At 42.3% G+C, this 25,927-nt stretch overlaps 1 protein-coding gene across 2 annotated transcripts; it reads right to left on the minus strand.

The window, feature by feature from the left end:
* Positions 1-4,969: 4,969 nt before the first annotated feature.
* IL12B (interleukin 12B) lies at positions 4,970-20,542 on the minus strand. 2 transcript variants are annotated; one of them, XM_070793932.1, is made up of 8 exons: positions 20,400-20,542; positions 16,317-16,404; positions 12,861-13,136; positions 12,157-12,274; positions 9,909-10,126; positions 8,352-8,509; positions 6,610-6,735; positions 4,970-6,036 (listed from the first exon to the last, which is right to left on the minus strand). In XM_070793932.1, the coding sequence occupies exons 2-7, from the start codon at positions 16,402-16,404 to the stop codon at positions 6,610-6,612; spliced, it is 984 nt and encodes a 327-aa protein (XP_070650033.1). In that variant the 5' UTR covers positions 20,400-20,542; the 3' UTR covers positions 4,970-6,036. The 2 variants fall into 2 exon arrangements, with proteins under 2 accessions (XP_070650033.1, XP_019819240.2); XM_019963681.2 differs by lacking the exon at positions 20,400-20,542 and having other exon boundaries at positions 16,317-20,304.
* Between the last annotated feature and the right edge of the window lie 5,385 nt (positions 20,543-25,927).

Below are 25,927 nucleotides of genomic sequence, written 5' to 3' on the forward strand. Positions count from 1 at the left end.
CTTCTTGTAAAGAATTAGAATACTGCAGACACAATTAAGGCCCCTTTGGTACCCATCCTCCCCCGTCCCTGTATATGTTGGAAATTCATTTAAGATTTCCATTTGACCAGAGAGATCCTGGCTCAAACAAGCTAGGGGACCATTGGTCTGATTAGCCTCCAAGGACCCTAAAAACACAAAAAAGAGGGAGTTCAGAGAAAGGGGCAAGCCACCACTGGTTCCACAAGGTTGAATGGAAACCCATGCAATGGTTTGCTGAAATGGAGCATTGCTCTGGGTGCTGTGATTTGGGGGTGGTGTCACTGCTGTGAGCTGGCAATGTACCTAGGAGAGGGCTCATGGGCAGGAGGACATACATTCACAAATTAGAATGGGAAGGCTTGTGTACATGTCCCAAACCTGCTCTCATTGCCGTAGGGAGGGAAGATGAGGTGGCATTAGTGTTGCTTCTTTTTGGTCTGACTTCAGAAAAACAGCAAGTGTACCTAACATTGTTGTGTACTTGCTGAGTGCTGGGTGCTCTGAGCCTGGTCTTGGGTAACACTCATAGTAACTGTGGGAGGTGATGGCCCTGCCAGCATACTTGTTTTAGAGGTGAGGACACTGAGCCAAAAGAGATTAAGGAAATGCCTAGGAGCACATCACTGGTAAGCAAGTTGTGTGTGCAGATTTGAGCCCTGGGTCACATGTGCACACCCCATTGGCAATCCTCTCACACACTCCCTGCCACCACTTTAACTCCCTCCCACCTGTATGAATGTCGGCTGGTGGGTGTGAGGAGAATAAAGCTGGCTGGACACTGTAATTTGTCTAAGATTTGTCCTGCAACTTTCCTACTCCCTCAAATTCCAGGACCACAGGAAGAATGCTCACTTCCCTAGAGCCCCCCTTGCTCAAGTTAGCAAGCAGTCAGGGAAGATGCCAGGTAGATTGGGATAGAGGGCAGGGGAGAGTCAGTTTGTGCTCCTTATGAAAGGAGATAGAAGTCTCAGGCTAGGCGTATACCCAGAGAAAACCATAATTCAAGATACCTGCACCCCAGTGTTCATTGCAGCACTACTTAACAATAGTCAGGATATGGAAGCAGCCTAATTGTCCATCAACAGAGGAATGGATAGAGAAGATGTATATACAGTGGAATATTACTCATCCCTAAAAAAGAATGAAATTGTGCCCCTTGCAGAGAAGTGGATGTACCTAGAGACTGTCACACAGAGCAAAGTAAGAGAAAAACTAATACTGTATATTAACACATACATGTGGAATCTAGAAAAATGATACAGATGAACCTGTTGGCAAAGCAGAAATAGAGACACAGACATAGAGAACAAATGTATGGACACCAAGGAGGGTCAGAAAGGGTGGGATGAATTGGGAGCTTGGGAATGACGTGTATACACTACTATGGATAAAATAGGTAACTAATGAGAACCTACTGTAGAGTACAGGGAACTCTATTCAATGCTCTGCAGTGACAAAGAGGGAGTATATGTATATATGTACATGTATAGCTGATTTACTTTGCTGTACAGCAGAAACAAACCCAGTGTTGTAAAGCAAGTAAACTCCAAAAAAAAAAAAAAAAAAGTTATATAAAAAGAAAAAAGGAAATGGGAGACTAGTGAGCAGCTGCTGAGCCTTGCAGCCCATCACACATGGGCATCCACCTGGTGAGAGGCTGGGCACAACCGCTGCCCTGGCACCCAGGCCTGCATGAAGGAAAATGTGAATCAGTTCTGCTTCCCACATAAGGAGGCTTTTCAGTATGCACGCCTGGTCTCTTCTGCCTTCAGCCCAAAAGCTGATTTTATTTTTGTATTTTACGAGCTTGAGAGAGGGAATTCATTTCCTTGGTATAATATGACCCTCTGGAGAAAGTCTTGTCCAAATATATTTTGCTCACAGGTTCTGTCCTGAAGATGGGCTGTACTGAAATGAAATGGAAAGAAATGATTACAGTCTGATTTATAGGTGAAGTGAATTGGTAGGTTTACGCCAAATTATTGCATCCAGGAAGGTGAAAAGCAATGACAGGTTCTTCCTAGAAGCTGTAAACCTTTATAAAAAGAAATTTTTAGGGTGTACATGCTCTTATGCTAGCTAGCCTGTATTTTAATATAGTCGCTGTATTTGGCCCATTTCTCTTTCACTAGACTACAATCCCTGAGGGCAGCAACTGCTTTCATTGCATCTTGGTATCCCCCATGGGGATGTTTTTGCAACTTTATTTATAAGAAAGGCATTCTACACTGAAGACTGTTTTCAGTCTCAAGGGGCTGAACTGCCTCTTTCTTCCCCACTGGCTGATTAATACCGCCTCCATCCCAACCTGGTTCTTAGAGACATCAGGGCCTCCCAGCAATGACTCCTCCATCTTACCACCTCCCCAAAGCATGAGTGATAAATTATGCTTCTTTCAGGTGATAAGTAATATGCTAAGACTATTAACAACAAGCTTTTATTGAGTACTTCTATGGATCAGGTATTTTTCTAAGCATTTTCTGAGTGTTGTTCCATTTAATCCTCACAACTTCCCTGTGAGATAGGAAGCGTTATTATCTCATTTTACTGAGGCTTGAGGTGCTTAAGTAACTTGCTCAAGGTCACAGAGCTAGTCAGTGGAAATAACTTCAATTTTCTGGGTGCTTATGGTAGACCGGGTACTGTACTGATCACGATAAACTGATGATCTCATTTCATAGTGCTTTTAACCCTCAAGAGGTAACCCCTCATTTCCTCCTCTTGCACCCCACCATGTGAATCCTGCTGACACTCAGGCTGTCCTTGAAGCAGGCTTCCTGACCATGGCAACCCTACCAGGCTAGGTAGGGTATTACCAGGATCCCACGTGGCATCATTAGGATCAAGTCCTCCAGGGCCTCCCCATGGTTGTGCCAACTCTAAGGAGTAGAACTAGATTTTCTGATGCCAGTTCCTTCCTGTGCTGACCTGGCTCCTTTATCTGACTTGGCCAACAGCCTCCTGTAGATGGGGATCTGAATGTTTAGGAGGATGTCTTTATTTAATTTTCAGTTTATTCATTTTCTATTTTAAAAACAGAGTTGTTTAATGGGTACAGAGCCTCAGAAGAAGAGTAAGTTCTGGAGCTGAATGGTGGTGATGGTTGCAAGACAGTGTGACTGTAGTTAATACTATTGAACTCTGCACCTAAAAATGGTTAAAATGGTAAATTTTATATTGTTTGTATTTTACCAGAATTAAAAAACCACACATATGGGTCTGCTTTTCTAACACAACAGTAAGTCTGGGTTGGTTCAGCTCCTTGATGATGTCACTAGGGTCTCAGAGTCTTTTTCTCTTTACTGTCTTAGCATGATGGTTTCTATCCTGGGTTCAAGGTATCCTCTGAAACATTTTAAATTTCATCTGGTCAAGAGAGGAAGAAGGAGGGGAAGGGAGATCCTAGCCATGGCTCTGGTTTTTTAAATCAGGTAAACCCCCAGAAGAGTTTTCTTCTACTTCATGGGCCAGAACTGGGTCTCATGGCCTTGCTAAGAAGCAAGAGCAACTGGAAAAGTGATTACTTAGCTTCCCAACCTTTAAGCTGAGGAGGTACATGGGGAGAAGGCCTCTGGGAGTGAGAACTGGTTATGTCTGGTGCTCTGCCAAAGGTCACATGGTCACACAGCAGGGCTGGCCAGGTCCAGGACCCAGGCTCTGGGTTCCCCATCCTGAGCTTTTTGCTGGGACATTTGATGAATTTTTAGTGGCTATTTTCCCAATAAAAAGGACTGTCCTGGAGAGTATCTTTCCAAGAGGAAAACTCTCCATAACTTATATGTAACTGAAATTAATCAACTGCTAAGAGGTTGTGTTAGGAAAGCACTGGGCATTGGTGGAGCCAGGACACCTGAGTGGTGCCCCAGGCTGGCCGGAAGTTTTGGGAAAGGTCCCCATGTCTCTGTGCTGATGAGGTGTAATTATATTTTTCTTGGTTAGTGTTGTTTATTAAGTGCCCAGTAAGTGTTTTGGTATCTCTAGATGAAAGGTACTCAGGAGGATACATATAGTTACTATTAACCAGTCATGTGCTTTCAAGAGTGGGCATATCACACAAGATGATGTTTCAAATGTTGGATTAAGATGACAGAAACTTCACAACATCTGTCCAGACCAGGAGAGTAGTGAAGTTGGGGATTCAGGGAACACTTAAAATAAGGAATGTAAATAAACATCCCTATTATAATTACCTTGCCATTGCAAGGTAGCCAGATGTGTACATGTGGCTTTTGAAGATAGAGAATGGACACCATTCTCTTTAACTCCACCACTTGTTCTTTCCATGGGAGGAACAAAAGAGGAACTGGCAGGCCCTGGCCATTCTTTGAGCCCAGAGTAGGCACATCCCCTTCTCTATCAAGCCTTCTTGGGTGACTCCAGGTTATACCGATCCATCTTCATTCTCACCCCAGGGCGCCATATACAGTGAACATATTAGCACTTAGTGGTGTTGAAGTTAACTTTTCATCTTAGTCTTATAAGCTTTGCCAGGAGTGGGGACTGTTTGGGGGCAGCAACACAAGGATTTTTGGAACTGCTCAAGCCCAGGGCCCAAGCAGTTGGCCAGACACACTGTAAACCCTCAATAAACATCAGAGCTGGACTTATGGGATGGGCTGCCTATGGCTCTACCAGTTGGGAAATTTTTTTCATGATGCTTTGGAAACCAGTAGGATCGATTCCAGGTTAGAAGGTGAAGCAAGAATATCCCATCCCTGAAGGGGCATGATGCAGTTGAGTGCCCTCACAGAGTCCCCTGTGGTCAGACCACAGCGACACTTCCTGAGGTCAGCAAGACACCGACTTTCCTATAAAGGTAAAGGGTCCATTCTGCAAAACCAGAAACGAAATTGCTCCAAGGTGGGGTGATTCTTCAACAACAGGGGAAAAATAATGCAGCCCTGATCAACGTGGGAACGGCATAGCCAGTCAACTGAGAAAGTCCAAAATATTATTGCAAAGAAGAATTATATTTTTATTAGTTCACCATCAGAATATAAAAGTAAATAAGTAAACAGAAAACAAATGGAGTCATTTTACAGAAGGTAAATCATTGTAATGGCTTGGCACTTTCTGGTTATATCCACTTGTCATATTCCCTCATGCTGACAAGAAAGAGATTCTTGGCTGCTTTCTCTGCATCTGTCTGCTTCTTTGTGTGGCTATTAAGGAACAACTGGCAATTATGACAATTTTATGTCCTTTGCCATAACTACACTTGTCTTCTCTCTTGAATTGTAGGTTCTTTGTATTTTCCAGACACTAACAATTTCTCCATATCACTCTCCTATGTCTTACAGATAGAAGGCAGTGGGGGCTGCGAGAAAGGCTGAAGCTGAATTTCAATTTCAATCATCTTTTAAAATTCTGAGTTCAGGTATCCAAAGACTAAACTTGCTTAGAGGTGCAGAAAGCCCTGAGTTATCACCACCACTTCAAGGAAGTCTTCGTGGACACGAGAACTAATATCTGCTGTGTAGGACCTTCTCAGTTTGTGTGTTCATGTCTCTTGTGTGTTCACTATCTCTTGTGTTCCTGTTCATCACAAATATATTATGGTGCTGGCATCAGAACATTGTGTTCTTACTGGTTGTCATAAAACTGATGCACTTGCAGCCTCAACTGAAAAGTTGTCAGTATAAATAACACATAAATTCACATTTTGCATAATAAGGCCCATTCCTTATATCAGGTTATGAGTGTATGAAACATATCTTGGCACACAAATGTTAAATAACAGTAATAAATTAATAAATACATAAATTACTTAAATATTTAAATAAGATAAAAGTCAGCTGTGACCTGCTAGCTGGAAACACTATAAATAAATTAGCTGATTGTTTCAGTGGGCATTTAGCATGTAAATATAAAAATACAGCAAAGACATCTTTATAATCTTAAAAAAAAGGAAATTGGTAGAAAATATCTTTGGGGAGGTCTGTTCCGTCATGTCTTTTAAAAATTTAGCATAATGTCTTCCACTTTTCCTCTGAGGTTTCATACTGAGGTTAGAACCTGGAAAAGAATGCCGAGCATCTCTGTGGATTCAAAATTCAGTAGCCAACCCTTATTTCACACAACACATTATTTGGGCAGTTGGGTTTTGGGGATTCCATGTCAGAAGGGTCCTCCCCTTCCTTATGTGGCCTAAGATTTTGCTGGTACTATACTTGCCAGAGGTTCTCTTGGGAGTTTTCTTAAAAGACCATCTATCTGATCATGTCATTTCCTTGCTTAAAGCCCTTCAGTGGCCCCAGGGGTCACCAGATAAGATTTTAACTCCTGGTAACAGCTTTCAGGCCACCAGTTCTCTGACTTTCAGCTACTTCTCTCTCTTTGCCTTCCCTTCTGGAAGGGCGGGACCTGTGCCTGCTTTCTTTACTGTAGTGTCCCTGTGCCGAGCATTGTGCTTGGAATACCATGGCCATCAAATAAACACCCATTAATGAACAAATGTACTGTTCTATCTCTGGCGACTATGTGTTAGGCACCGCCCCCCGCTTCCTGCCCCGCACCATCCCCACCATTGTCCTGACCGTGGGTACACTGAGTGCACAAGTCTGGGCTAGGCTTTGCTGGCTTGCTCACCTAACTGCAGGACACAGATGCCCATTCACTCCAGAATGAGCTGTAGTAGCGGTCCCGGGCTTGCACGCGGACGTTGGCATCCTTGTGGCATGTGACTTTGGCTGAGGTTTGGTCCATGAAGAGTTTCTGCAAGGGAGAGGGAACTTTTTGACAAAGCAATCACAAGGTGGGCTGGGCATATTTTGACAAGTACAGTCTCCCAAAACATCCACACCTTAGTCTCAGGGCACTACTCTGGGAATTCACAGGGTGTATGTAGAACTTGCGCCACCTACTGACAGAAGCTCTCAGCATAGACACGATTTTTCTACCTTGTAAGCCAAAAGCCTGGAGGAAGAAATTGGTCAAGGCTTCATTTTTTCAGCACAGTTGCCTTGCTTGAAGGCCCCATGTGCACTCGCTCTAGTATTAGGCCAGTGGTAGGCTGAGAAAGATTTCCTCTAGCTGTCCCCTGAATATTCTGAAATTCTATAGTCTGATCCTTTTGTCAGAAATATCTTTGTTCAAACCCAGGCATTGCTGTTTATTAGCCATGTGGCCACAGGAAAATGTCTTAGTTTCTCTGTGTCTCAGTTCCTTATTTATAAAAGAGAGATAATCATAATAATCATTCCATTATAGAATTTTATAAAAGTTAAAGTAGCAAAGTATTTAATCATGTAGAAAATGCTCTGTAAGTACTACTATCTATTAATACTATATATTAATAATATATTGAGAAGCACATAGCAAGATTTTAAATAAAATCTAGGTAAAATCTACTCCTGAATAGCCCTTCCTTTCCAGAAAAAAATTCTCAGGGAGTTCCTGAATCATCGAATTTCTACCACATATAAACACTATACTGAATAAGGCCTTTATCTAGTGATTTCTAAAACTGGGGTCCAAGGAGTCTTTGGATCTATAAAAGGGCCTCTAGGAACTTGAGATTATGATGCTCAGGCAAGGAAGTTTGAATGCCAATGTCTGAGACGACGTTCTGTTCAATAAGATAATTTCACAAGCTAGGAATTATCTAACACTTTAGAAGAAACATAGCATGAATGTTCTATCACCCATTATATTCATTCATTAGAAACAATTATTTTAGGCTCCTAGAGCCCAGATTTTCTATATCGAGGCCAATTCTGAGAGCAAAAATTAATGATCATCCATACTGGTGGCAGTAGGGTCTAAGCGCATGGCCTTTGTGTCCTGGAGACTGAGTTTGCGTCCCGGTTCTGCCACTTCCTAACTGGGTGACCTTGGGCATGTCACTCCACCTCTCTGAGCTTCACAGTCTTCACTAGTGAAGTACACATAACACTGCCTGCCTTTCTCGGGTTACTATGAGAATTAAGTGAGATATGCAGGGAAAACCCTCAGCAGAGTTCCAGGCACATAGAAAGTACCAACCAAACATTAGCTGTTACTAGCTCTTGCCTGGAAAATCCCATGGATGGAGGAGCCTGGTAGGCTGCAGTCCATGGGGTCGCTAAGAGTTGGACACAACTGAGCGACTTCACTTTGACTTTCCACTTTCACGCACTGGAGAAGGAAATAGCAACCCACTCCAGTGTTCTTGCCTGGAGAATCCCAGGGACGGGGGAGCCTGGTGGGCTGCCGTCTATGGGGTCGCACAGAGTTGGACACGACTGAAGCGACTTAGCAGCAGCAGCAGCAGCAGCATTATTGATCTTCTCCTCGATGTGGGCCTACGTAAACCTGACTACAGAACAGATGGTATCTGAACCACACCTTACCTTTTCTCTCTTGTTCTTTCCCTGGACCTGAACACAAAACGTCAGGGAGAAGTAGGAATGCGGGGTGCTCCACGTGTCAGGGTACTCCCAGCTGACCTCCACCTGCCGAGAATTCTTTAATGGTCTCAGTTGCAGGTTCTTGGGTGGGTCTGGTTTGACTGTAGAAGAGAGAGAAACAGTTATTTTCCTAATGGGGCTTTGGGGTAAGGTAGTTTTGGCTTCTGACCCCACTTTCGCTGTTGACCAGCTCTGAGCCTAGGTCCATATAATAGTTACTGAACTTCTCTGATCTGGTTGACAGACATGAGTCACCCCTGCAAGTGATGCTCACGCTGAAGCCTGTGGGAGGCAGTCCTCACCAACCGCTGCTTTGGCTGAACCTAAGAGAGACTCAGAATCCTTCTCATCACTGTGCAGTTATACAGGCCTCGGGGGTGGAACCACCTCTGTATGGTGCTCAAAGGAAAGATCTCAGAGACAACAAGACTTACATCTGGGCTGGCAGTGAAGGACCACCCTCTCTACAATCGTTCCCCTCTGCACCAAACTCAGAAAGGGTGGAGCCTCTTGCTGGGGACTAGATGAGAGAGTCCCACTTAGTGCCCTTTCTTTCGCCTTTCATGGAAGCTGACACAGACTTGTCCTGTGGCAGTTAAGCCAACTTGTCTCTATGCTCAGTGACACATTCATTCAATAAAAAGCCCTTGTTATGTGCCAGCCACTGGACTGTGCACAGAAAGCACATCCCTGAGTGTCAGAAAGACTCTGTCCTCAAATAATATGCCTTCTTCTAGAAGGATGTAGGGAGGAGAGGGAGTTCATAGAATGGGCTTGAAACATCTGGACCCAGCACCTCTCCACACAAAGACAAAAGACTCCTATATGTTCCACAAATACTCTTTCCTCTTTCTTAACACAATGACATCTTATTTCCTTTAGGACTCAGACAATGCCACCTCGTCACAGAGACCTTCCCTGGCCACCTCACGTGAACAAGACCCCACCCTCTGCTTCCCACCAAAGGCAGTCCCTCCACAAATGCTAGAGCAGGTTCTGTGATTCTGTCACACTTTATGGCACGATGCATGGTCACTGGATAAAGGGTGAAGGATATGACAAATGGCCAAATCTCCATCTGCCAATTTATAAAGAAGTCTCTTTCAAATGCTGGAGAAAGACTAGTTGGGAATAATTGCAATTAGGAGGGGAAGCTCTGGTTCTGCATATGAATATTATGCTTGAGGGACTGCTCTTGGATTCATCATGGAAGGTGCTTGGGTAGCAGAACAGAAGCATAACCAGGAGCCTGCTTTTTCTGAGGCAGTCTAGGTCTGAATTGCTAGCTGTGAGATCTGGGGCAAGTTGTTTAACCTAACCAGGACTCAATTTCCTCTTCCTTAAAAGCAGTAATTGTATCTACATTGTAATTATTTTGGGGTGGAGGTGAAGAGTAAGAGATAATGCAGGTATAAACCCTCACTCTGCCGCATGGAGCACTGTGAACATGTGATGAATGGCATCATCCTGATTAAGCAACATACAATCAAGCAGACTCACTGATGTCCCTGATGAAGAAGCTGCTGGTGTAGTTTTCATACTTGAGCTTGTGCACAGCTTCTACCACGACCTCAATAAGCAGGCTCTCCTCAGCGGCTGGGCAGGCGCTGCCCTCCTGACACTCCACTGTGTACTTGTTATACTCCCTGTGCTCCAAGCTGACCTTCTCTGCTGAGAGCGACGCTGCTCCGCACGTCACCCCTCGGGGGTCAGAGGAGCTGAAATCAAAGACAAGTTATCCTGTGTCACACGACTCTAGGTGAGTCCCTAGCCATTGTAGCTAGACATCTGTCCAAGGATGCAATTTCTCCAACTGGTTTGATTTCTCTCAAGGGGATAGCAACTGCTCTCCCCATGAGACCAAGTGTTGCTTCAAAAAGTAGTACAAATGATTAGAAACAACTCTGCACTTATATGCCTCTGGCCTAAATGAATCTGAAAATTTTTGGATCCAAAGCTCCTGGTTAAATCTCCTTAGCAAACATTTTAATTCATTTTCCTGAACAAAAATCAATACATACCTATTCTTAAGAAGATAAAGATAGTGTATAAATGAAATGTATATGCCTCTTTTAAATCTAGTCCCCCTTTTAACCATAGTCTCATGCCCTAGATATAAATACAAATACTTTTCCTGGCTTGTTGTATCCCTCCAGACATTATTCTATGAATATTCAAAGCAGTCATTTATCCACATGTATGTATACATAAGAACTTTCCAGGTGGTGCTAGTGGTAAAGAACCTGTCTGCCAATGCAGGAGACGTAAGAGATGCAGGTTCAATCCCTGGGTTGAGAAGATCCCCTGGAGAAGGGCATGGCAACCCACTCCAGTATTCTTGCCTGGAGAATCACATGGACAGAGGAGCCTGGTGGGCTACAGTTTATGGGGTTGTAAAGAGTTGGACACGACTGAAGTGACTTAGCATGCACACACGTATATGCATATACATGTGTTTGTCTATATACACATACATCGGTTTTATTTTTATGAAAAAGGATCAAATTATATATATATATAAAATATGTATTTTATAAGTTTTAAAATTCTAACATATTATTATATTATATATGTTGTTGTTTAGTTGCTAAGTTGTGCTCGACTCTTTTGTGACCCCATAGACTGTAGCCTGACAGGCTCTTCTGTCCATGTGATTCTCCAGGCAAGAATACTGGAGTGGGTTGCCATTTCCTTCTCCAGGGAATTTTCCTAACCCAGGGATCAAACCCGCATCTCCTGTTTGGAAGGCAGATTCTTTACCATTGAGCCACCAGGGACACCCATATTTACATACATGTGTATGTATATATATAATTCTGCAACCATCTTTCCCTCTTCTGAACATATGGAGTACTCCATGACACACCACATGGATTGGGTTATTCATTTTGAAGACCGCACAATAAGAGGGGGTATAATGTACCTCACTGTTTAACCTTTGCCCTGCAGATTACCAAGAACATCACGATGAACCCTTGCATCTATGTCTCTGTGAACTTATATAAGCATTTCTTTAGTAAGCACTTTCATTTTAATGATGAAATAGTAAGACTCCAATGGTTTATTCAGTTAAATAGTGGCCAGGCCAGGGTGATCACTTAGGGTTTGTTCCGTTAGCCTGTTTTGTTTGGGAACTTAGATGAGAGGGAAGGAAGTCACATAGAGGGCTAACGTAGGTTCCGTACCAAGGGAAGTGGTTTCTTGGGGTAAGTTCAAGTGCATTGGACAAACAGTGAACTTCAGATTAGTAGTGCCAGCAGAAGAAAAAGGAGTTGAAGTGGCCCTGGGAAAATTTTTAGAAGCTTCACAAAGCTTTTGGAGTTGGTCTTAGGGCTTACAAGATACATGCCCTAGGGCTCTTGTTTCTATTTTTGACTCAAGGTGCAATTTTGACAAGTCCTTCATAGCTTTGATTTCTCCTTTTATTCTCTCCCTGTGGTGCTATGAGCCTTAATGAAGCATTGCCAGGCAATTTGGTTGTGTGGGTTCATACATAGCAGAGGCTATTCCAAGCCCCAATAATATCCTGTTCTAATGCTTACATTTATTCAGGCAATTAGCGTAAACCTTCATGTTCTTTCCCTAATTTAGGCAAGGGTGTGTATATGCAGGGGGGGGGGATTAAAAACATAGGATTGATTTTATTTTCTCCCTTCTCATTAACCGATAGGGTATTGCTAGGTTGCCCTTATTTTCTTAATGAGAAAGATCAAGAGAAATGCTGAGAAACCCCAGCAGTTTCACTTACCCTCTGCTGCTTTTGACACTGAATTTCAAATCAGTACTGATTGCTGTCAGCCACCAGCAGGTGAAGTGTCCAGAATAATCCTTTGCCTCACATTTTAAAAAACTCTTAGCTTTGGGTTCTGGATTTGAAAAGAACAAAAATTCAATATTTAGGGATTTTCTTTCTTTTAAAATTGCAGATTTTTATTGCCATAAATTACAGACCACTGTATGGTATAAGAGTGAAGATTTTCCATTTATGTCCTAGGAAAATGCTGCTGTTCCCCTGGCAGGCAGTTCAGCGAGGACTGGGAAGGTCCCAAGAGGAAGTTGATTCTGTAGATTGTACTACACACCTAACATATCAGAGGGAGGTATTAATTTCTTTCAAGGCTATCAGCCCAGAGTTGAGTTATGCACACTGCATGTTAACTTCCATTAGTCATCCAATCATATTACTGCTATTTGAAAAGAACCTCAGGAAAAGCATCTAGATTCCCTCTGAAACTCTCTCAACAGGAGATTTTGATGGTTGATAATCCAAAGTGTCCAGCAAAGGAAAAACAAAGCAAAGGAAAATATAGGTTTTCAGTGGTTTCAGTAAGGGACTTGGTATGACTTCATTAACCACATTAAGCCTGTCTTGCCTTTTAAATTCTAAATTTTTTTTTTAATCTCTTATGGAGCCAAAGAGAAAACTGACACCATTGAAGGGGATGAGATTACCTTTCTGATCCTTTAAAATATCAGTGGACCAAATTCCATCTTCCTTTTTGTGCAGCAGGAGGAGTGAACGACTCAGAGCCTCGCCTCCTTTGTGACAGGTGTACTGCCCAGCATCTCCAAACTCTTTGACTTGGATGGTCAAGGTTTTGCCAGAGCCCAAGACCTCACTGCTCTGGTCTGAGGTCCAGGTGATGCCATCTTCTTCAGGAGTGTCACATGTGAGGACCACTGTTTCTCCAGGAGCATCAGGATACCAATCCAATTCTACAACATAAACTGGAGAGCACAGGGATTGGAGAACTGGACTGTGTTTTTTGTATCACCTGGGCATCTGAATGGCTGAAGCACAACCTTGCTAATAACAGCAAATGCTTGCTGAAGATGACCTCAGGTTACCAGGCTTCACTTGGGTTCAAAATTGTGGAAGAGAGAAGCTGAGTGTAATAGCTGCCACTGACTGATTGTCAGGCTGCCATTAATAGTTAACTTCTGATTAGCTGGCAGATGAGGAAGACCTTGATATACCAAAAATTACAAACAGCACAATACTCTTTCTCAAAGTCTTGGTGGACATAGGAAACTTCCAGCACAATTCACGTTCATAGAGAATAAATGCTGAAAAAGACTGATGAGGACTGAGATCCTGTCCCCACTAGCTGGCTGGGGAATTTTGAGAAAGATACTTAATCACCATGAGCCTCAGTTTCCTTGTCTGTAAAATGACAATAATAATAGTATCTGCCTTGTCGGTTTGGCTGTGAGGATTAAATGAAAAAAGCATGTAAAACACTTAGCACAGAATCTGTCACTCAGAATTAGTTGTTATTGTTATTCACAGACCAAAGGTTAGACAACTGTGCCAGAAACTGCTTTCCAATTTTCCACAGGGATTGAAGAGTTTATTTCCTACTGCATGAAACTCACCAATGGAGATTTTCATTCCCTCTGTGTTTTTAAAAGCGACTTTACACTCTTACGAGGCAGTTCAGTAGATCTCAGTCTTCCTGTTTTATAGAGAAGGGTACTGAGGCCCATGAGGTTAAGCAAGGTTGCATCAAGTTAGAACTGCAAGAGTTATATCTCAGGCCTTTGCCCTGAACCTCTAATACCAGCATCTAAACTGGCACTTGAGGAATGGCCTAATATCGCATTTTGAAGAGTATTTCATATCAAACCTTCATTCATTCATGCATCAATTATTAATTAAATAGAACTGTTTAATGCAGTGGTTCTCAATGCATGATCATCCAACCACTATCAGCAGCATAGTAGTTGGGCTCTGTTAGAACTACAAGTTCTCAGTTACTGAATCAAGAACTTTGAGCTGGGTCCAGTGACCTATTTGTAATCTCTGCAGATGATTCTGAAACCCACTCTAGAGAGCCATGGTAGTTAAAAGCCCGGATATTGGAGTCAACACAGGTCTGGGTTAGGACTCAGCTCTATCTTTTACACTGGCCTGTGGCCTTGGGCAAAGCACTCAATTACTCTAAGCTTTGAGTGTCATCATCTTTAAAATAAGCAACATATTAGAACTTGTTTCAGAAGGTGGAGATGTGGTTTACAAGAGCTAATTCATCTAAGAGCTTGACCCAGTGTCCTTAAATGCTCTGTCACTGCTGGCTCTTGTGATTGGCATCCCAATGTGAATCGTTATGGAATATAAAGTTCCCACTTGACATCAAAGGGATTTATAATTACTGATGGGTAACACAGACCTGATGTAAAAGTACCTGGGGCCCAGCTCTGAAAATGGTCAGCTGTGCCGATATAAAACTACACGGCACCTTCGACTTTCTCTGTCACACTGGTGACCGACCAGCAGGGCTATTTTCCTGTCACAATTAAGACTCAGAAGACAAAGACACCTGTCCAAGGGCAGGGGAAACAGCTGCATGAGGAGATGTGTCTAGAACCTAGCGCCCGGCGCATCTCGTCTCATTGCCAGAGTCGCATGCCCTCTCATTGTTTCTCACTTTGACTTTCTGGAATTTCTGTGGTTTACCAAATCAGAAGTAACTCAGGGCAGGCTATGCAAGGGCCATACCTCCTGAGCTCGCTCAAAATCCCAGAGCTGGAAGGGTTTGGAACAGTCATCTGGCTCAGACCTTTCTCTTTATTCAGGGGAGGGGCTAAAACTCTCAGACTCTCCTGAGGCAGAGTAGGGGTGGTTGGATCCTTGTCTTCCGTAAATTCTTAAGAACAGAGGAAGAGCCCCAGATTTCTTTCAGGGACCCACTGTACTGTGTTCTCCTCGCTACTGAAAGATGGTTTCTCATGATCAGCTGCAATGTCTTCACTGTAAATGCATGCCTATTTCCTCTTGCTCAGCTGTCTGAGGACAGAGGAAACAATTGCTTCATGTCCTTCTGGTAAAGCCTTCTTCAAATACTTCAGTGCATAAGCATTGAAGTGAGACAGAATTGGGGTCAAGTTCCTGTTCCACCCTTACTGGGTGAAATTTGGTAAGTTACTTAATCTCTATAGCCTCTACTTTTAACATCGGTAAAATGGGGTATAAACACTTCCTATCTCTTATGGTTGTTGTGAGAATTAAATGAGATGCTGTTCTCAATAAACATTATTATTATACAATTAAAGACAGTAATTGTCTATGTTATTACATTGACATCACGGAGAAATATCTGAGGGCTTTTCAGGAACAGCTAACAATCTGTTAATACACATTTGTTGTGTGTGAGATACTAGAAGGATAGAGGGAATCCCTTATTATAATAATAAGTATCTATTATTCTACTTATAATTTTTATTGATCACTGGGATAATAAATAGATGGCCTTGAATCACCAGACACATTATTTTAAACAACCAAAACAATAATACTAGCTAACATTCACTGTCACTTCGTCATCTGTTGAGTTGTCTTCTGTATTCACTAGTATATTTAATAATCTTTGTAGTAGATATCACTTCGTAAACTTCAGTTTACTTGAGGGAACTCAGGCTCAGAGGTGACCCAGCTCAAGGTCACATAACTAATAAATGGCAGAATCAGCTCTGAACGGAAGTCAATGTGGGTCTAAAATCCCGTGCTTTCCCCAAAGTGCTTGGTCAGAGGTAAGTCATCTCAGTGCCAGCTGAGGGGCTGATATTGCATGGTGGGGGGGAAGACATAGTTCTTATACTTTTCAAATCCCTCACTTTGGAATCTTAATCATAACATACAGCTGATTTTTAGTAATACTGGTAAAGTCTGTATCTCTTTTCCTACCATAGTCCACCAAAAGCTCCTTCTCTGACATTTAATGTGAGAGCCAAACAGTCAAGCCATACAATACAGATATCCTCAAAGGTGGAACAAGGACAGAGGGCCACCGTTATCCCAGAGTGAAGTCCCAGTGCCTGCCCATTTCAGTCTAATTTCTCAACAGTACTGCCTGACAGTCCTGGCTCAGGCCCTGGGACCTTCGAAGAGAATCAGGAAAGGCTGGTTACCATTTTTCTCCAGTTCCCACATGGCCACGATGGGAGATGCCAGCAAAACCAGGGAAAACCAGGAAACGACCAACTGCTGAGGGTGCATCTGCATGAGGGGCAGAAACAGAGGAGGAGAAGGAAGAAAAGAAAAAAGAAGAGGGATAGGAGAAGAGAAAATGTCAGTAGTTACACAGTCACATTTGCAAGCCATATTCACATTCTATGTATTCCATTTGTCTTTAATCTTTATCTTCTGCTTCCTTCTCTGTGCTGTTAGGTTAATTTGCAGTGAATTCCAGGAGCCCTCTGCCAGTCTCTGGGTAACAGCATCTCCAAACAGAGAACCACAGATGATCTGGAGCTGAAAGAGACCTAAGGCCAGCCATCTGATACAACCCTCTTATTTTTAAGATGAGAAACCTAAGGGTCAGAGAAGGAGCGTGACTTGTCTGGATTGACATTCAGTCATTATTTACTCCCTAAGTAGGGGGTACTGAGCTAGAACAGCTGAAACTGAAAAGGATTTTTACCTGGATCCTGACTTCCAGGAGCAAATAGTTTCATTCAACAAGTATTTCTTAAGTCACTTTGTTAAATGCCTATCCTCTGGTTGGGGAAATAAGCTATATATCCACATTATTGTAGCACAAGGCAGAATGTACAGTGACACTCCGGACTGTAGGATTTACGTTGTGGGGTGGGGGAGTCAGATTTGAAGTGATCTTTCAAGTTCTGGCAATGAGTTCAGTCCTTGTTAAAGAAGTCTCCTTTCTCTCTTGTTTAGGCTGTAATTGTTCCAAACACAAAGATTATTTCCTCCCATGTAAGGTATCCAGTGGTTCTCAAACTTGAGTGTATGTCAGAATAACCTGGAATCCTTGCTAAAGCACAGACTGGTGATCCCACCCCCTACCCTGACCCTAAAATAACTAATTCAGCAGTCTGGGTGTGGGAATCTACATTCCTATAAGCTTCCAGGGGAGGCTGATATTGCTGGTCTGAGGACTACTCTTCAAGGTCCATTGATTTAATATATGTCCAGGGTCCAGAGCCCCTGAAAATCAAGATGTTCCTTGGGAGAAGACCATAAAATACTGAATATCTACCACAGAGTAATTAAATGCATACTTTTGTGCTAAATCAGCCATATTATAGTGAATTCACCATGTTACAGTGAAACTCAGTCAAGATTAGTATTCAGGGTTTATGAAAATTTTCAGACTGAAAATTAGATGGAGATTGTTATTTATTTTCAATCTGACACACCTCTATCCATCTTGGCTCTCCAATGTTCTGTAGGAATATAGTTTCAAAAACCACTGGTCTATATGAAGACCAGACTCAAAAAGTTTTTGGCAAAATACCTTAAAAATAAGCACCCCTTGGTCAGGGTGACTAAATATTGACAAATCATGGCTGTCAGAATGATGCTAATCCTAGGGGCACTTTGCCACCTACTTTATTCCCTTATATTATAAAGGTTATGAGTGGCAGAGTCAGGACTAGAAGTCAGCCCTTCCCAAGCACCATCAGCACTCTTGTCAGGGTCACAGACAAGAGTTTAGTTTAGTTTAGTTCAAGCTGTGACTGTAGCGAAGTTCTAGTTGCCACAGAGGACCAGGTATTACATTTGTAGGCATGGAGTCCAGCAGCATGGGCTTGAATTCTGGTTTGAGCACTCACTAGTTGTTTTATATTGGCCAAATTACTCTCTGGGCCTCAGTTTCCTCATCTCTAAAATGGGTATAAGACCCATTTCTAAGCATTGTTGAGGGAATGCAATGAGATGACATATTATAGAAGCCAAACCAAACATATTAGCTTGTACCCAGAAGAAGAAATAAAGTAAGAGTTTAATTTCTCTCTTGTGCATGATGGACAAATTAAAAAGTCCTGCCTGTATATATATATTACTGTGTATAAAACAGATAACTAATGAGAACCTACTGTATAGCACAGGGAACTCTGCTTGTGCTCTGTGGTGACCTAAATGGGAAGGAAATCCAAAAAGAGGAGATATATGTATACATATGGCTGATTCACTTTGCTGTACAGCAGAAACTGACACAGCAGTGTAAAGCAACAGTGCTCCAATAATAAAATAAAATAAAAATGAAAAAAAAGTCATGCCTGGCTATAGGGAAATGCCCAGAGGCACTGCAATTATACAGGCCTATAAAACCCAGATGTCAGCACTCTGGGAATGAAAAAACAGATTCCTGGCACCTTCTGGTGAGTCCTTTATGCTCTCTTAACACTGGGGTTTTCCCTTTAGCTAGGTGCCCAGCACTTCCTCTCCGGGCCTCAGATGCATCTGAGAATATCAGGTGAACCATACTTCACAGTCAAGAGGGCCTTGGTGATGGTTCTAAGAAGCAACTCCCATTTTTGTATCATCTACATTTTAAACCACAGGACAGTGGCAGAAGGTGGAGATGGTGCTGGGCTACTCTCTTAATCAAATGCAGGGGAAACCACAAAGAGGCTGCCTGCAGTTACCCTGTTGTTCTCTTGATCATCTGATACCATGGGCTTGAATTCTGGTTCCACCACTCACTAGTCATATGATATGGGCCAAATTACTCTCTAAGCCTCATTTTCCTCAGCCGTAAAATGGATGTAATACCCATCTCAAAGGGTTGTTGGGCTGTATCCCACAGACCACATTTTCTCAACATGCTCAATTTGAGAGTTTTAAGGATTAAATGTTGGAAAATGCAATTTCACAGGTTTTCTAAACTCTTGAAACCTTTATATGATGGATGTCAGATCCCTAGATACTGTAGTGTGTTAAGGCTCCCTAACTCTGGTGTTAACATGGGCATGCCAGTGACGTTTGGCTGAGTGTCTCTCTTTCAAGTTTTATTTCGTTCACTACTTTTTAATCAGAAAAGAGAATTATCATTTAAAGATAAAAAGACATAGTCACAGAAGGCATGTGTAGCAAATGCAAATGGCCCTAGTTTTAGACATAGGCAGCTCTGTGTTGGCATCCCAGCTCTGCCACTTTTTAGGTGTATGACTCTGGTCAAGTCACTTGCTCTCTTTGAGGCTCACACTCCTAATCTGTAAAATGGTCACCCTGTTGTGATAAAATGATAATGAAATAATTCACATAAAGTATTCAGCACGGTGCCCTGATGAAGGCAGGACTCCCGGCGGTTTCCTCTCAGAGCTCCATTCCTCCTTTGACAGCACCTACTTAAGACAACTGCAATCATATTGCTGCTTCTTTCACGTTTGTCTTCCCTACAACACTGAGCTCTCTGATGGCAGCAGCCACATCTGTCTTATTCTATACTTTGTCCCCAGAGTCTAGCAGAGAGAATCTATCTTAGAGGGATTTCATTATTAGAAGAATGGATGAATGGACAGAAACCATAACATCTCAGACCCCAATAAAATGAAGTCTAAGAGGCTGCCCAAATTCTTTCTAATACCTTGAAATTCCTCATTTGAAAACAAAGTGGGCCATCAGCTCAGGTTTAGTAATCTCTTTTTTAAAATGATATTTTAAACTAATGATTATTTTTTTAACCTGAAAATTATTGTGCATGATTAACCTGGGCAACCATCAGATACCAGTATAGTAGAGATGATCATTTTTCCCTCTTCTTACAGATTTTAAAACTTCACAAAGTAATTTTAAACATTGGAGTTGCTTTCCATTGTTTAAGTGATTAGTTAATCCAAAAGATCTAGATAACCCAACTATTAATCTAGTTGATTGTCACAAACCCACCACAAATATGGGACTAACTATGCTAACAATATACAGTTATGAGGTCTAAGCATGAATTCAATTATTTCTTGAATTTATTATTACTTATTGAATGAAAGGCTTTTAGTAAGTTTACAATAACAAGGGAAGCACCACTCACTTTAGTTCTATACAATCCTTTAACTGATGAATGTTAATATTGAAGAAAACATTTTTATACACATACTACTTTAAAATAAGACAAACCTTTCTAAAAAATATGCGTTCCTTCATAGACCTTAGTAAATAATTATTATTAGTTGACTTTTAAAATGAATACTTTATACCCCTGGACAGCCTGTGGCCTGTGGAAGGGGCGACAGGGGCAGGGAAATGCTTACCTTGCTTCTGCTCCTGCTGCAGAGTTCGCTGGGTCTGAAACAGTTGTTTCTGCTTCTGATGCTGCTGTTGCTACTCTTGGAGCTTATATACCCTACTCCTAACAAGCTTTCTGATGGAAACTTAAACTAGAAACTGACTTGTTCCAAATTGCAACACTGAAAACAACTCTCACAACCTTCTGGGGAATTTCAAGCAGTTCCTTTTTTTCTCTCTCTATGTGTATCAATAGCTCAGAGGGAACACAGGCATCAAAATCCCAGGTAGTGAACTAAGAGGAAATGACTTTCGGGTGGAGAAAAAGGAAGGAGATGGGATGCTCACTTCTTTGAGTTGACATCATGGCCGAAGAGATCAGAGGCAGTAAGAGGCAACCTCCCTGGACTCCGCAGACAAGAGAAGAAGGAAGAACAAGGAGACGTCGAGCCGGAGGATGAGTTCAGGTCAGGATCCAGCAATTGTATGCTGGAGGGCTGGAAAGCAAAATCTACGGTCCTCCTGAAGTCAAAGAGGATGAGATGAGGGCAAAGGTTTAGTATGTCCTGAACGCCCTTCCCCATATTACGCCTTTAACGTGTGGATTTCAGAAACATACTCTTACTACCCATTGTGTCCCTGCCAACCCTCCAACACACTGTGCACACTCATAAAGACACAGCCCTGGGAAGATGATAAACATGTATATTACTAATAACACTCAAAATATGTAGGAATACTGTCTACGCTCACAGGTACTTACTGATAGACGGATGTGAGCAGAAAGTGAAATATCCACAGGCATGTATACAACCAATGCCACACTCAAGGTACACTTCTTTGGGCACCCAGACTTCACACTCATTTTCACACAAATCTATGACCCTAGGAGCTCTACACAGATGCACAGAGGTAGCAGAACTATCTGAAGATTTCCAGCAGAGTTTAAGAGAGGTGCAAAGGTGTACATCTGTTTTAGACACCCCGATTCCCATCTGCGCACGAACAGAAACATTAAAAACACCTACACCAAATACTACAGGGAGCAAGTGCAGGCCGTGCTCAAATACGTACATCGCCGACAGAGGGCGCTGCTGCGAAACGGTCCCCGCGCAGCGCCCGGGGTCCGCGCGTGCTGTAGTGACTTCTCCATCCAAGCCTCAGGTCCCAGCCGCGAGGGAAGTTCCTGGGGCCGGCCGGGTTTAAGGTGGGTGCAGATTTCCACACTAAGTTTCCTCGCAGTCTCAGTCAGGGAAAACGGGGAACCCGGGCGAGAGCGGCGGAGCTTCCCAGCCGCACTTCCTCCCTCCCGCCGCTGTCCCGACCGCGGGAGGGCGGGGGCGCTTAGCAGGCAGTCCCACTGGTTATCCAGCCCTGTGCTCTGACTTGGGCGGAGACGGTACCTCCAGCTCAGAGGGGCATCTCCGGGCTCCTCTGCCCTCCAGGCTTGAAGGTGAACGGAGTTCTCAGGTTAAACAACAAAGCACAACGTCGTATGTTTGAGATATATGGTTATGTGAACAAAGTAGTTCACATAAGGTTCTATTGTATGTTGGTGATATGATACTGTGTGTGTGTGTGCGCGCGCAGGTGTGTGCATGCGCTTTTTACAGTGGGCATCCCTTGAGGAGTATAGCTAGGCAGTGATGGGGCCTTTTCACAGTTTGACTTTTTTGTTGTTTTTATATAATATACACATATATTAAATATGTATTAAAATATGTACCAGGTCGAGGAGTCCTTCCTGTAAAAAGACATATATTTCCCCCAGCAAGTCATCAGTGGCTACTGAACAGAAAATTGAAAATGAATTTAACATGACTTTTACTAATTCATTTACAATGGCTGCACCAAAACAGATGAGACCTTTTGTGACCCTTTGTAAATATATACATACATAAAATAAGACAAAACATTTAAAAATGTTCATAAAATCTTCTTCAAAATTAAAAAAAATTGATCTGAAGCATAAAATCTAATTTAAAATAGTGTGCTTGTTATGCAAAAAATAAAAGCTTCAAGGTAAGCCTTTCCCATCACCACCCTCTTTTCCAATCAGATTGCAGCTTCAGGGCAAGTCTTATATGGAAAGTGTGGGGCCACTACTGTTCACCTATGCCAAGGGCAAATACTATGTGTTTAAGAACATAGGCTCTGAAAGTAGAGACCTGGATTCCAACACCTGCTCTGCAAATTATTAACATCTCTAAGCCTCAGTTCACACATCTATAAAATGGGATTAATAATAGTACCTGGTCTTAGGTTTGTTGTGAAGATTAAATGAAATACGATGTAATGCATTTAGTACAGTATCCGGCTAAGTGCTTAATAAATGGCTGCTTTTACTCATTTATTCATTTTGTCCTGCTTATCCCAGGAAGACTCTTGTTAGCTCAAATGGGGACATTGAAGATGGCAAGAGGAATGAAAGAAGTCGGGGAATCAATGTGAGGGGCCAAGAAGAGGGCTCCTCATTGTCCTCATGCCATTAAACCACATCACTACAGTTGGGCCATTAATTTGGCTCTGACCATTCAGGTAGCCAAGATGAGAAAGAAGAACCTGTACTTGTCCGACCTCTGCCCAGAGGACTGACTACCTATTTTGACAAGGCCACTTCACCCACTGAGGAAAGTAGTTCTCATACTTTATCGACAGATAAGAAAAAAAATTCAGGTTTTGGGGCCCAACCCTCAGAGCTTGTGACTCACGAGATCTGGAGTGGGGCTCAGGAATTTCCTTTTTAACAAGTTTGCCGGTGTTTCTGATGTGGGGACTGTTGCCCACATGTGATACATGCTACACAGCCCCTGTGCTCTACCTCCTGGAGATAACATCCACTCCTTACTCATCTCTGGTCACCCCACAAGGCCGGCCAGCACTCTGGTGATGTCAGCCCATGTCCTGATTTCAAAGAAGAGGTTTATCACGCTGTCCCACTTCACCATTCAGACCGAGCCTGACCCCAGGCAAACTGAACCAGAGGCTGTGATCTCCCTGTGGCTTTTCCTCTGGGAAAGGCAGTTCTGCTGACAGACAGCAGCCATGCTGACCTGTAAGACAGAGAGGATTCCCCTAGAAACTAAAAATAACTTGAAGAATTTTTGACCACAAACTTTTTTTTCTAAAAGAATGCTCTGAATTTCTATACAAGTTTCAAAAAAAGGGGAAGCCGTGTACTCTGTAAAATTGAAATATTTTTAAAAAATTACCCAAGCAATACATGTATGCATGCTTGTAAAAACTTCAAACCATACAAATAAAGATAGAATAAAAAGTTGAGGTGCTGATTCATGTGGCTCCCAGAGGTCACCAGTGCTAACATTTTGATGTGTATTCCTCCAGAGACTACTCTTAGCCCTTTTCTATGTATTTATAGCTATCAGAATGGAATCATACTATACATATTCTTCTGCAAATTGCTCTTTCCTTGTGATAGTCTGTTTTGTGTCCAGCAGCCTCCACCTGTCTTTGCAATGAAAGTGTTAGCCAAGTTAGGTTTGCCCCTGAACTGCTAGAGGATCAGGATTCCATAGGAGTGAATACTCCAACCAGATGGAAATGGCACGTCCCCAAGGGTGTGCCTTTTAGGTGTGTCTGACTGGTTAGTAGTGCCAACAGAGTGACGCAGTATGGCAGTTTTGTGGCTCATGAGGACCAAGGCTTCTTCCCCAAATTGGTCAGCTGCTCTTGAAGGGACACGTGCAGTTTAAAGGCATTGGCGGTAATCCCCACCTGCCCTCTCAGAAGTGTGCTCTTGCAGAAAAAAAATTTGAAGTTTTTTTTTTTTTAAAGATTTTTTTAATGTGAATCATTTTTAAAGTCTTTACTGAATTTGTTACAATATTGCTTCTGTTTTATGTTTTGGCTTTTTGTCTACTAGGCATGTGGGATCTTAGCTTCCCAACCTGGGATGGAACCCACACCCCAGGCATTGGAAAGCAAAGTCTCTTAAGCACTGGATTGCCAGGGAAGTTGCTAGAATTCTATAGACAAAAATTTAACAGTGTATATCGGAGTGGTACAATAGTAGATTATTTTTGTCCTTTTTAAAATTTCCTAAATATTCCAGTATGTCTAAAATGAACTTGTATTGCTTTCCTAATTGGAAAATGTCATTGAAAAGGGGGTGAATGAAATATACAAAAAGGGCAGAATGTTTAGTGGTTAGGAATTTGCGTTCTGTAACCAGACAGTCCTGTGTTTGAACATAATCTATATGTCAAATATGACTGAATGTGTTCCTGGATTATAAACTTCTCTGGGGATGAAAGTTGCCAAGTTACTGTGAAGAGCTGTATTTTGTGGACGGTGTTGGAGAGGCGTCTGCCCTAACTATGATTTTTCCTTGAGGCAGAAGACTTGCCTGAAGTGACCTCATTCAATTACTTCAAGTGTCCTTCAGATGCCTATTTTTTGTCTTAGTACTTTGTAAAAGATCCCTAAAGTCAGCTTCATTTTTACCGAAACTAAGATATTTTCATCAGCCTCTTCTCCTTCAGCCATGGCTTTGATCACATTTCTATGTCATCCTTCTTTCCTGGGCTTGTGCTATGTAGCAGCACGTGTTGGATGTAGTCACTTCTGAAGTTCATCAACCAAGTGGGCATCTTTGACCTGCTCTACTGGACTGACTGCAGAGTAAGTCAGATATTCCAGTCGGAAATGGATATTTTAATTTGCATATGGAAATACTTTTCTCTTCATCTCTAAATGCAATTTTATGTTAATCCCAGTGAAAGGAATGGGTGTGTGTGGACAACCGGAAGGAAGTGGGTGTGCTCTGGACTGTAGAATTGCCGAGGTGTTTAAATGCTTATGCTGGAAAGGTGTGGAAACAGTTGGTCTGGTTTTGCAACTAGCAGAGACAGATAGAACAAGGCAAAGTGGGACACAGGTGAGAAGGTAGGCATCTGGGGCGAAGCCCTACCATCTGCTGTCTGATGGTTCCTTTCTACATCAACTCAAACCAAAAAGATGATTATTGCCTATCAACTGGCTACCCTGCATTTGCAGGATGAATTGTCAAACTACCATTTAGTAAAGAATATTTCTGCTGCTCATCCTGGTACACATAGTAAATAAGAAGTAACTTGACCAAAAAACAGGGTCTGTGATTTGGTGCATCTTCCATTGTGACTGATGATTTGGAACTCACATTTGAGGCTACATTCATTTCTTTGTTCACAGGAGTTTGTATTCTTCTGAGCTTTTATTATATCTTGCTCTGGAAGTCTGCTCAGGAAGATAACTATTGACCCTAGTCTCTTGCCCTGTCATTTTCATTCCAATTTGGGGGTTTAAAACTCCTGTCTATTTATGTTTTATGGTGCTTTAAAAAATAACTCATGATTCTGGCTTAAAAAAAATAAAACAGTACTAAGGTTATTAAATGTTTTCCTTCTTGAAGTAGCTCTTGGACTCCCCATTGTGAAACTGTTTTTTACCATAGCCAAGTCAGGCTGTCCTAAACTTACTGTTCACATTTGGTGATAATCTTTTAGTCATTGTATTTGAATATGTGACAACCAAATATATGGAACTTAATTTTACT

Source organism: Bos indicus, chromosome 7 (genome assembly GCF_029378745.1).
Source record: "Bos indicus isolate NIAB-ARS_2022 breed Sahiwal x Tharparkar chromosome 7, NIAB-ARS_B.indTharparkar_mat_pri_1.0, whole genome shotgun sequence".
Taxonomy (NCBI): Eukaryota; Metazoa; Chordata; class Mammalia; order Artiodactyla; family Bovidae; genus Bos; species Bos indicus.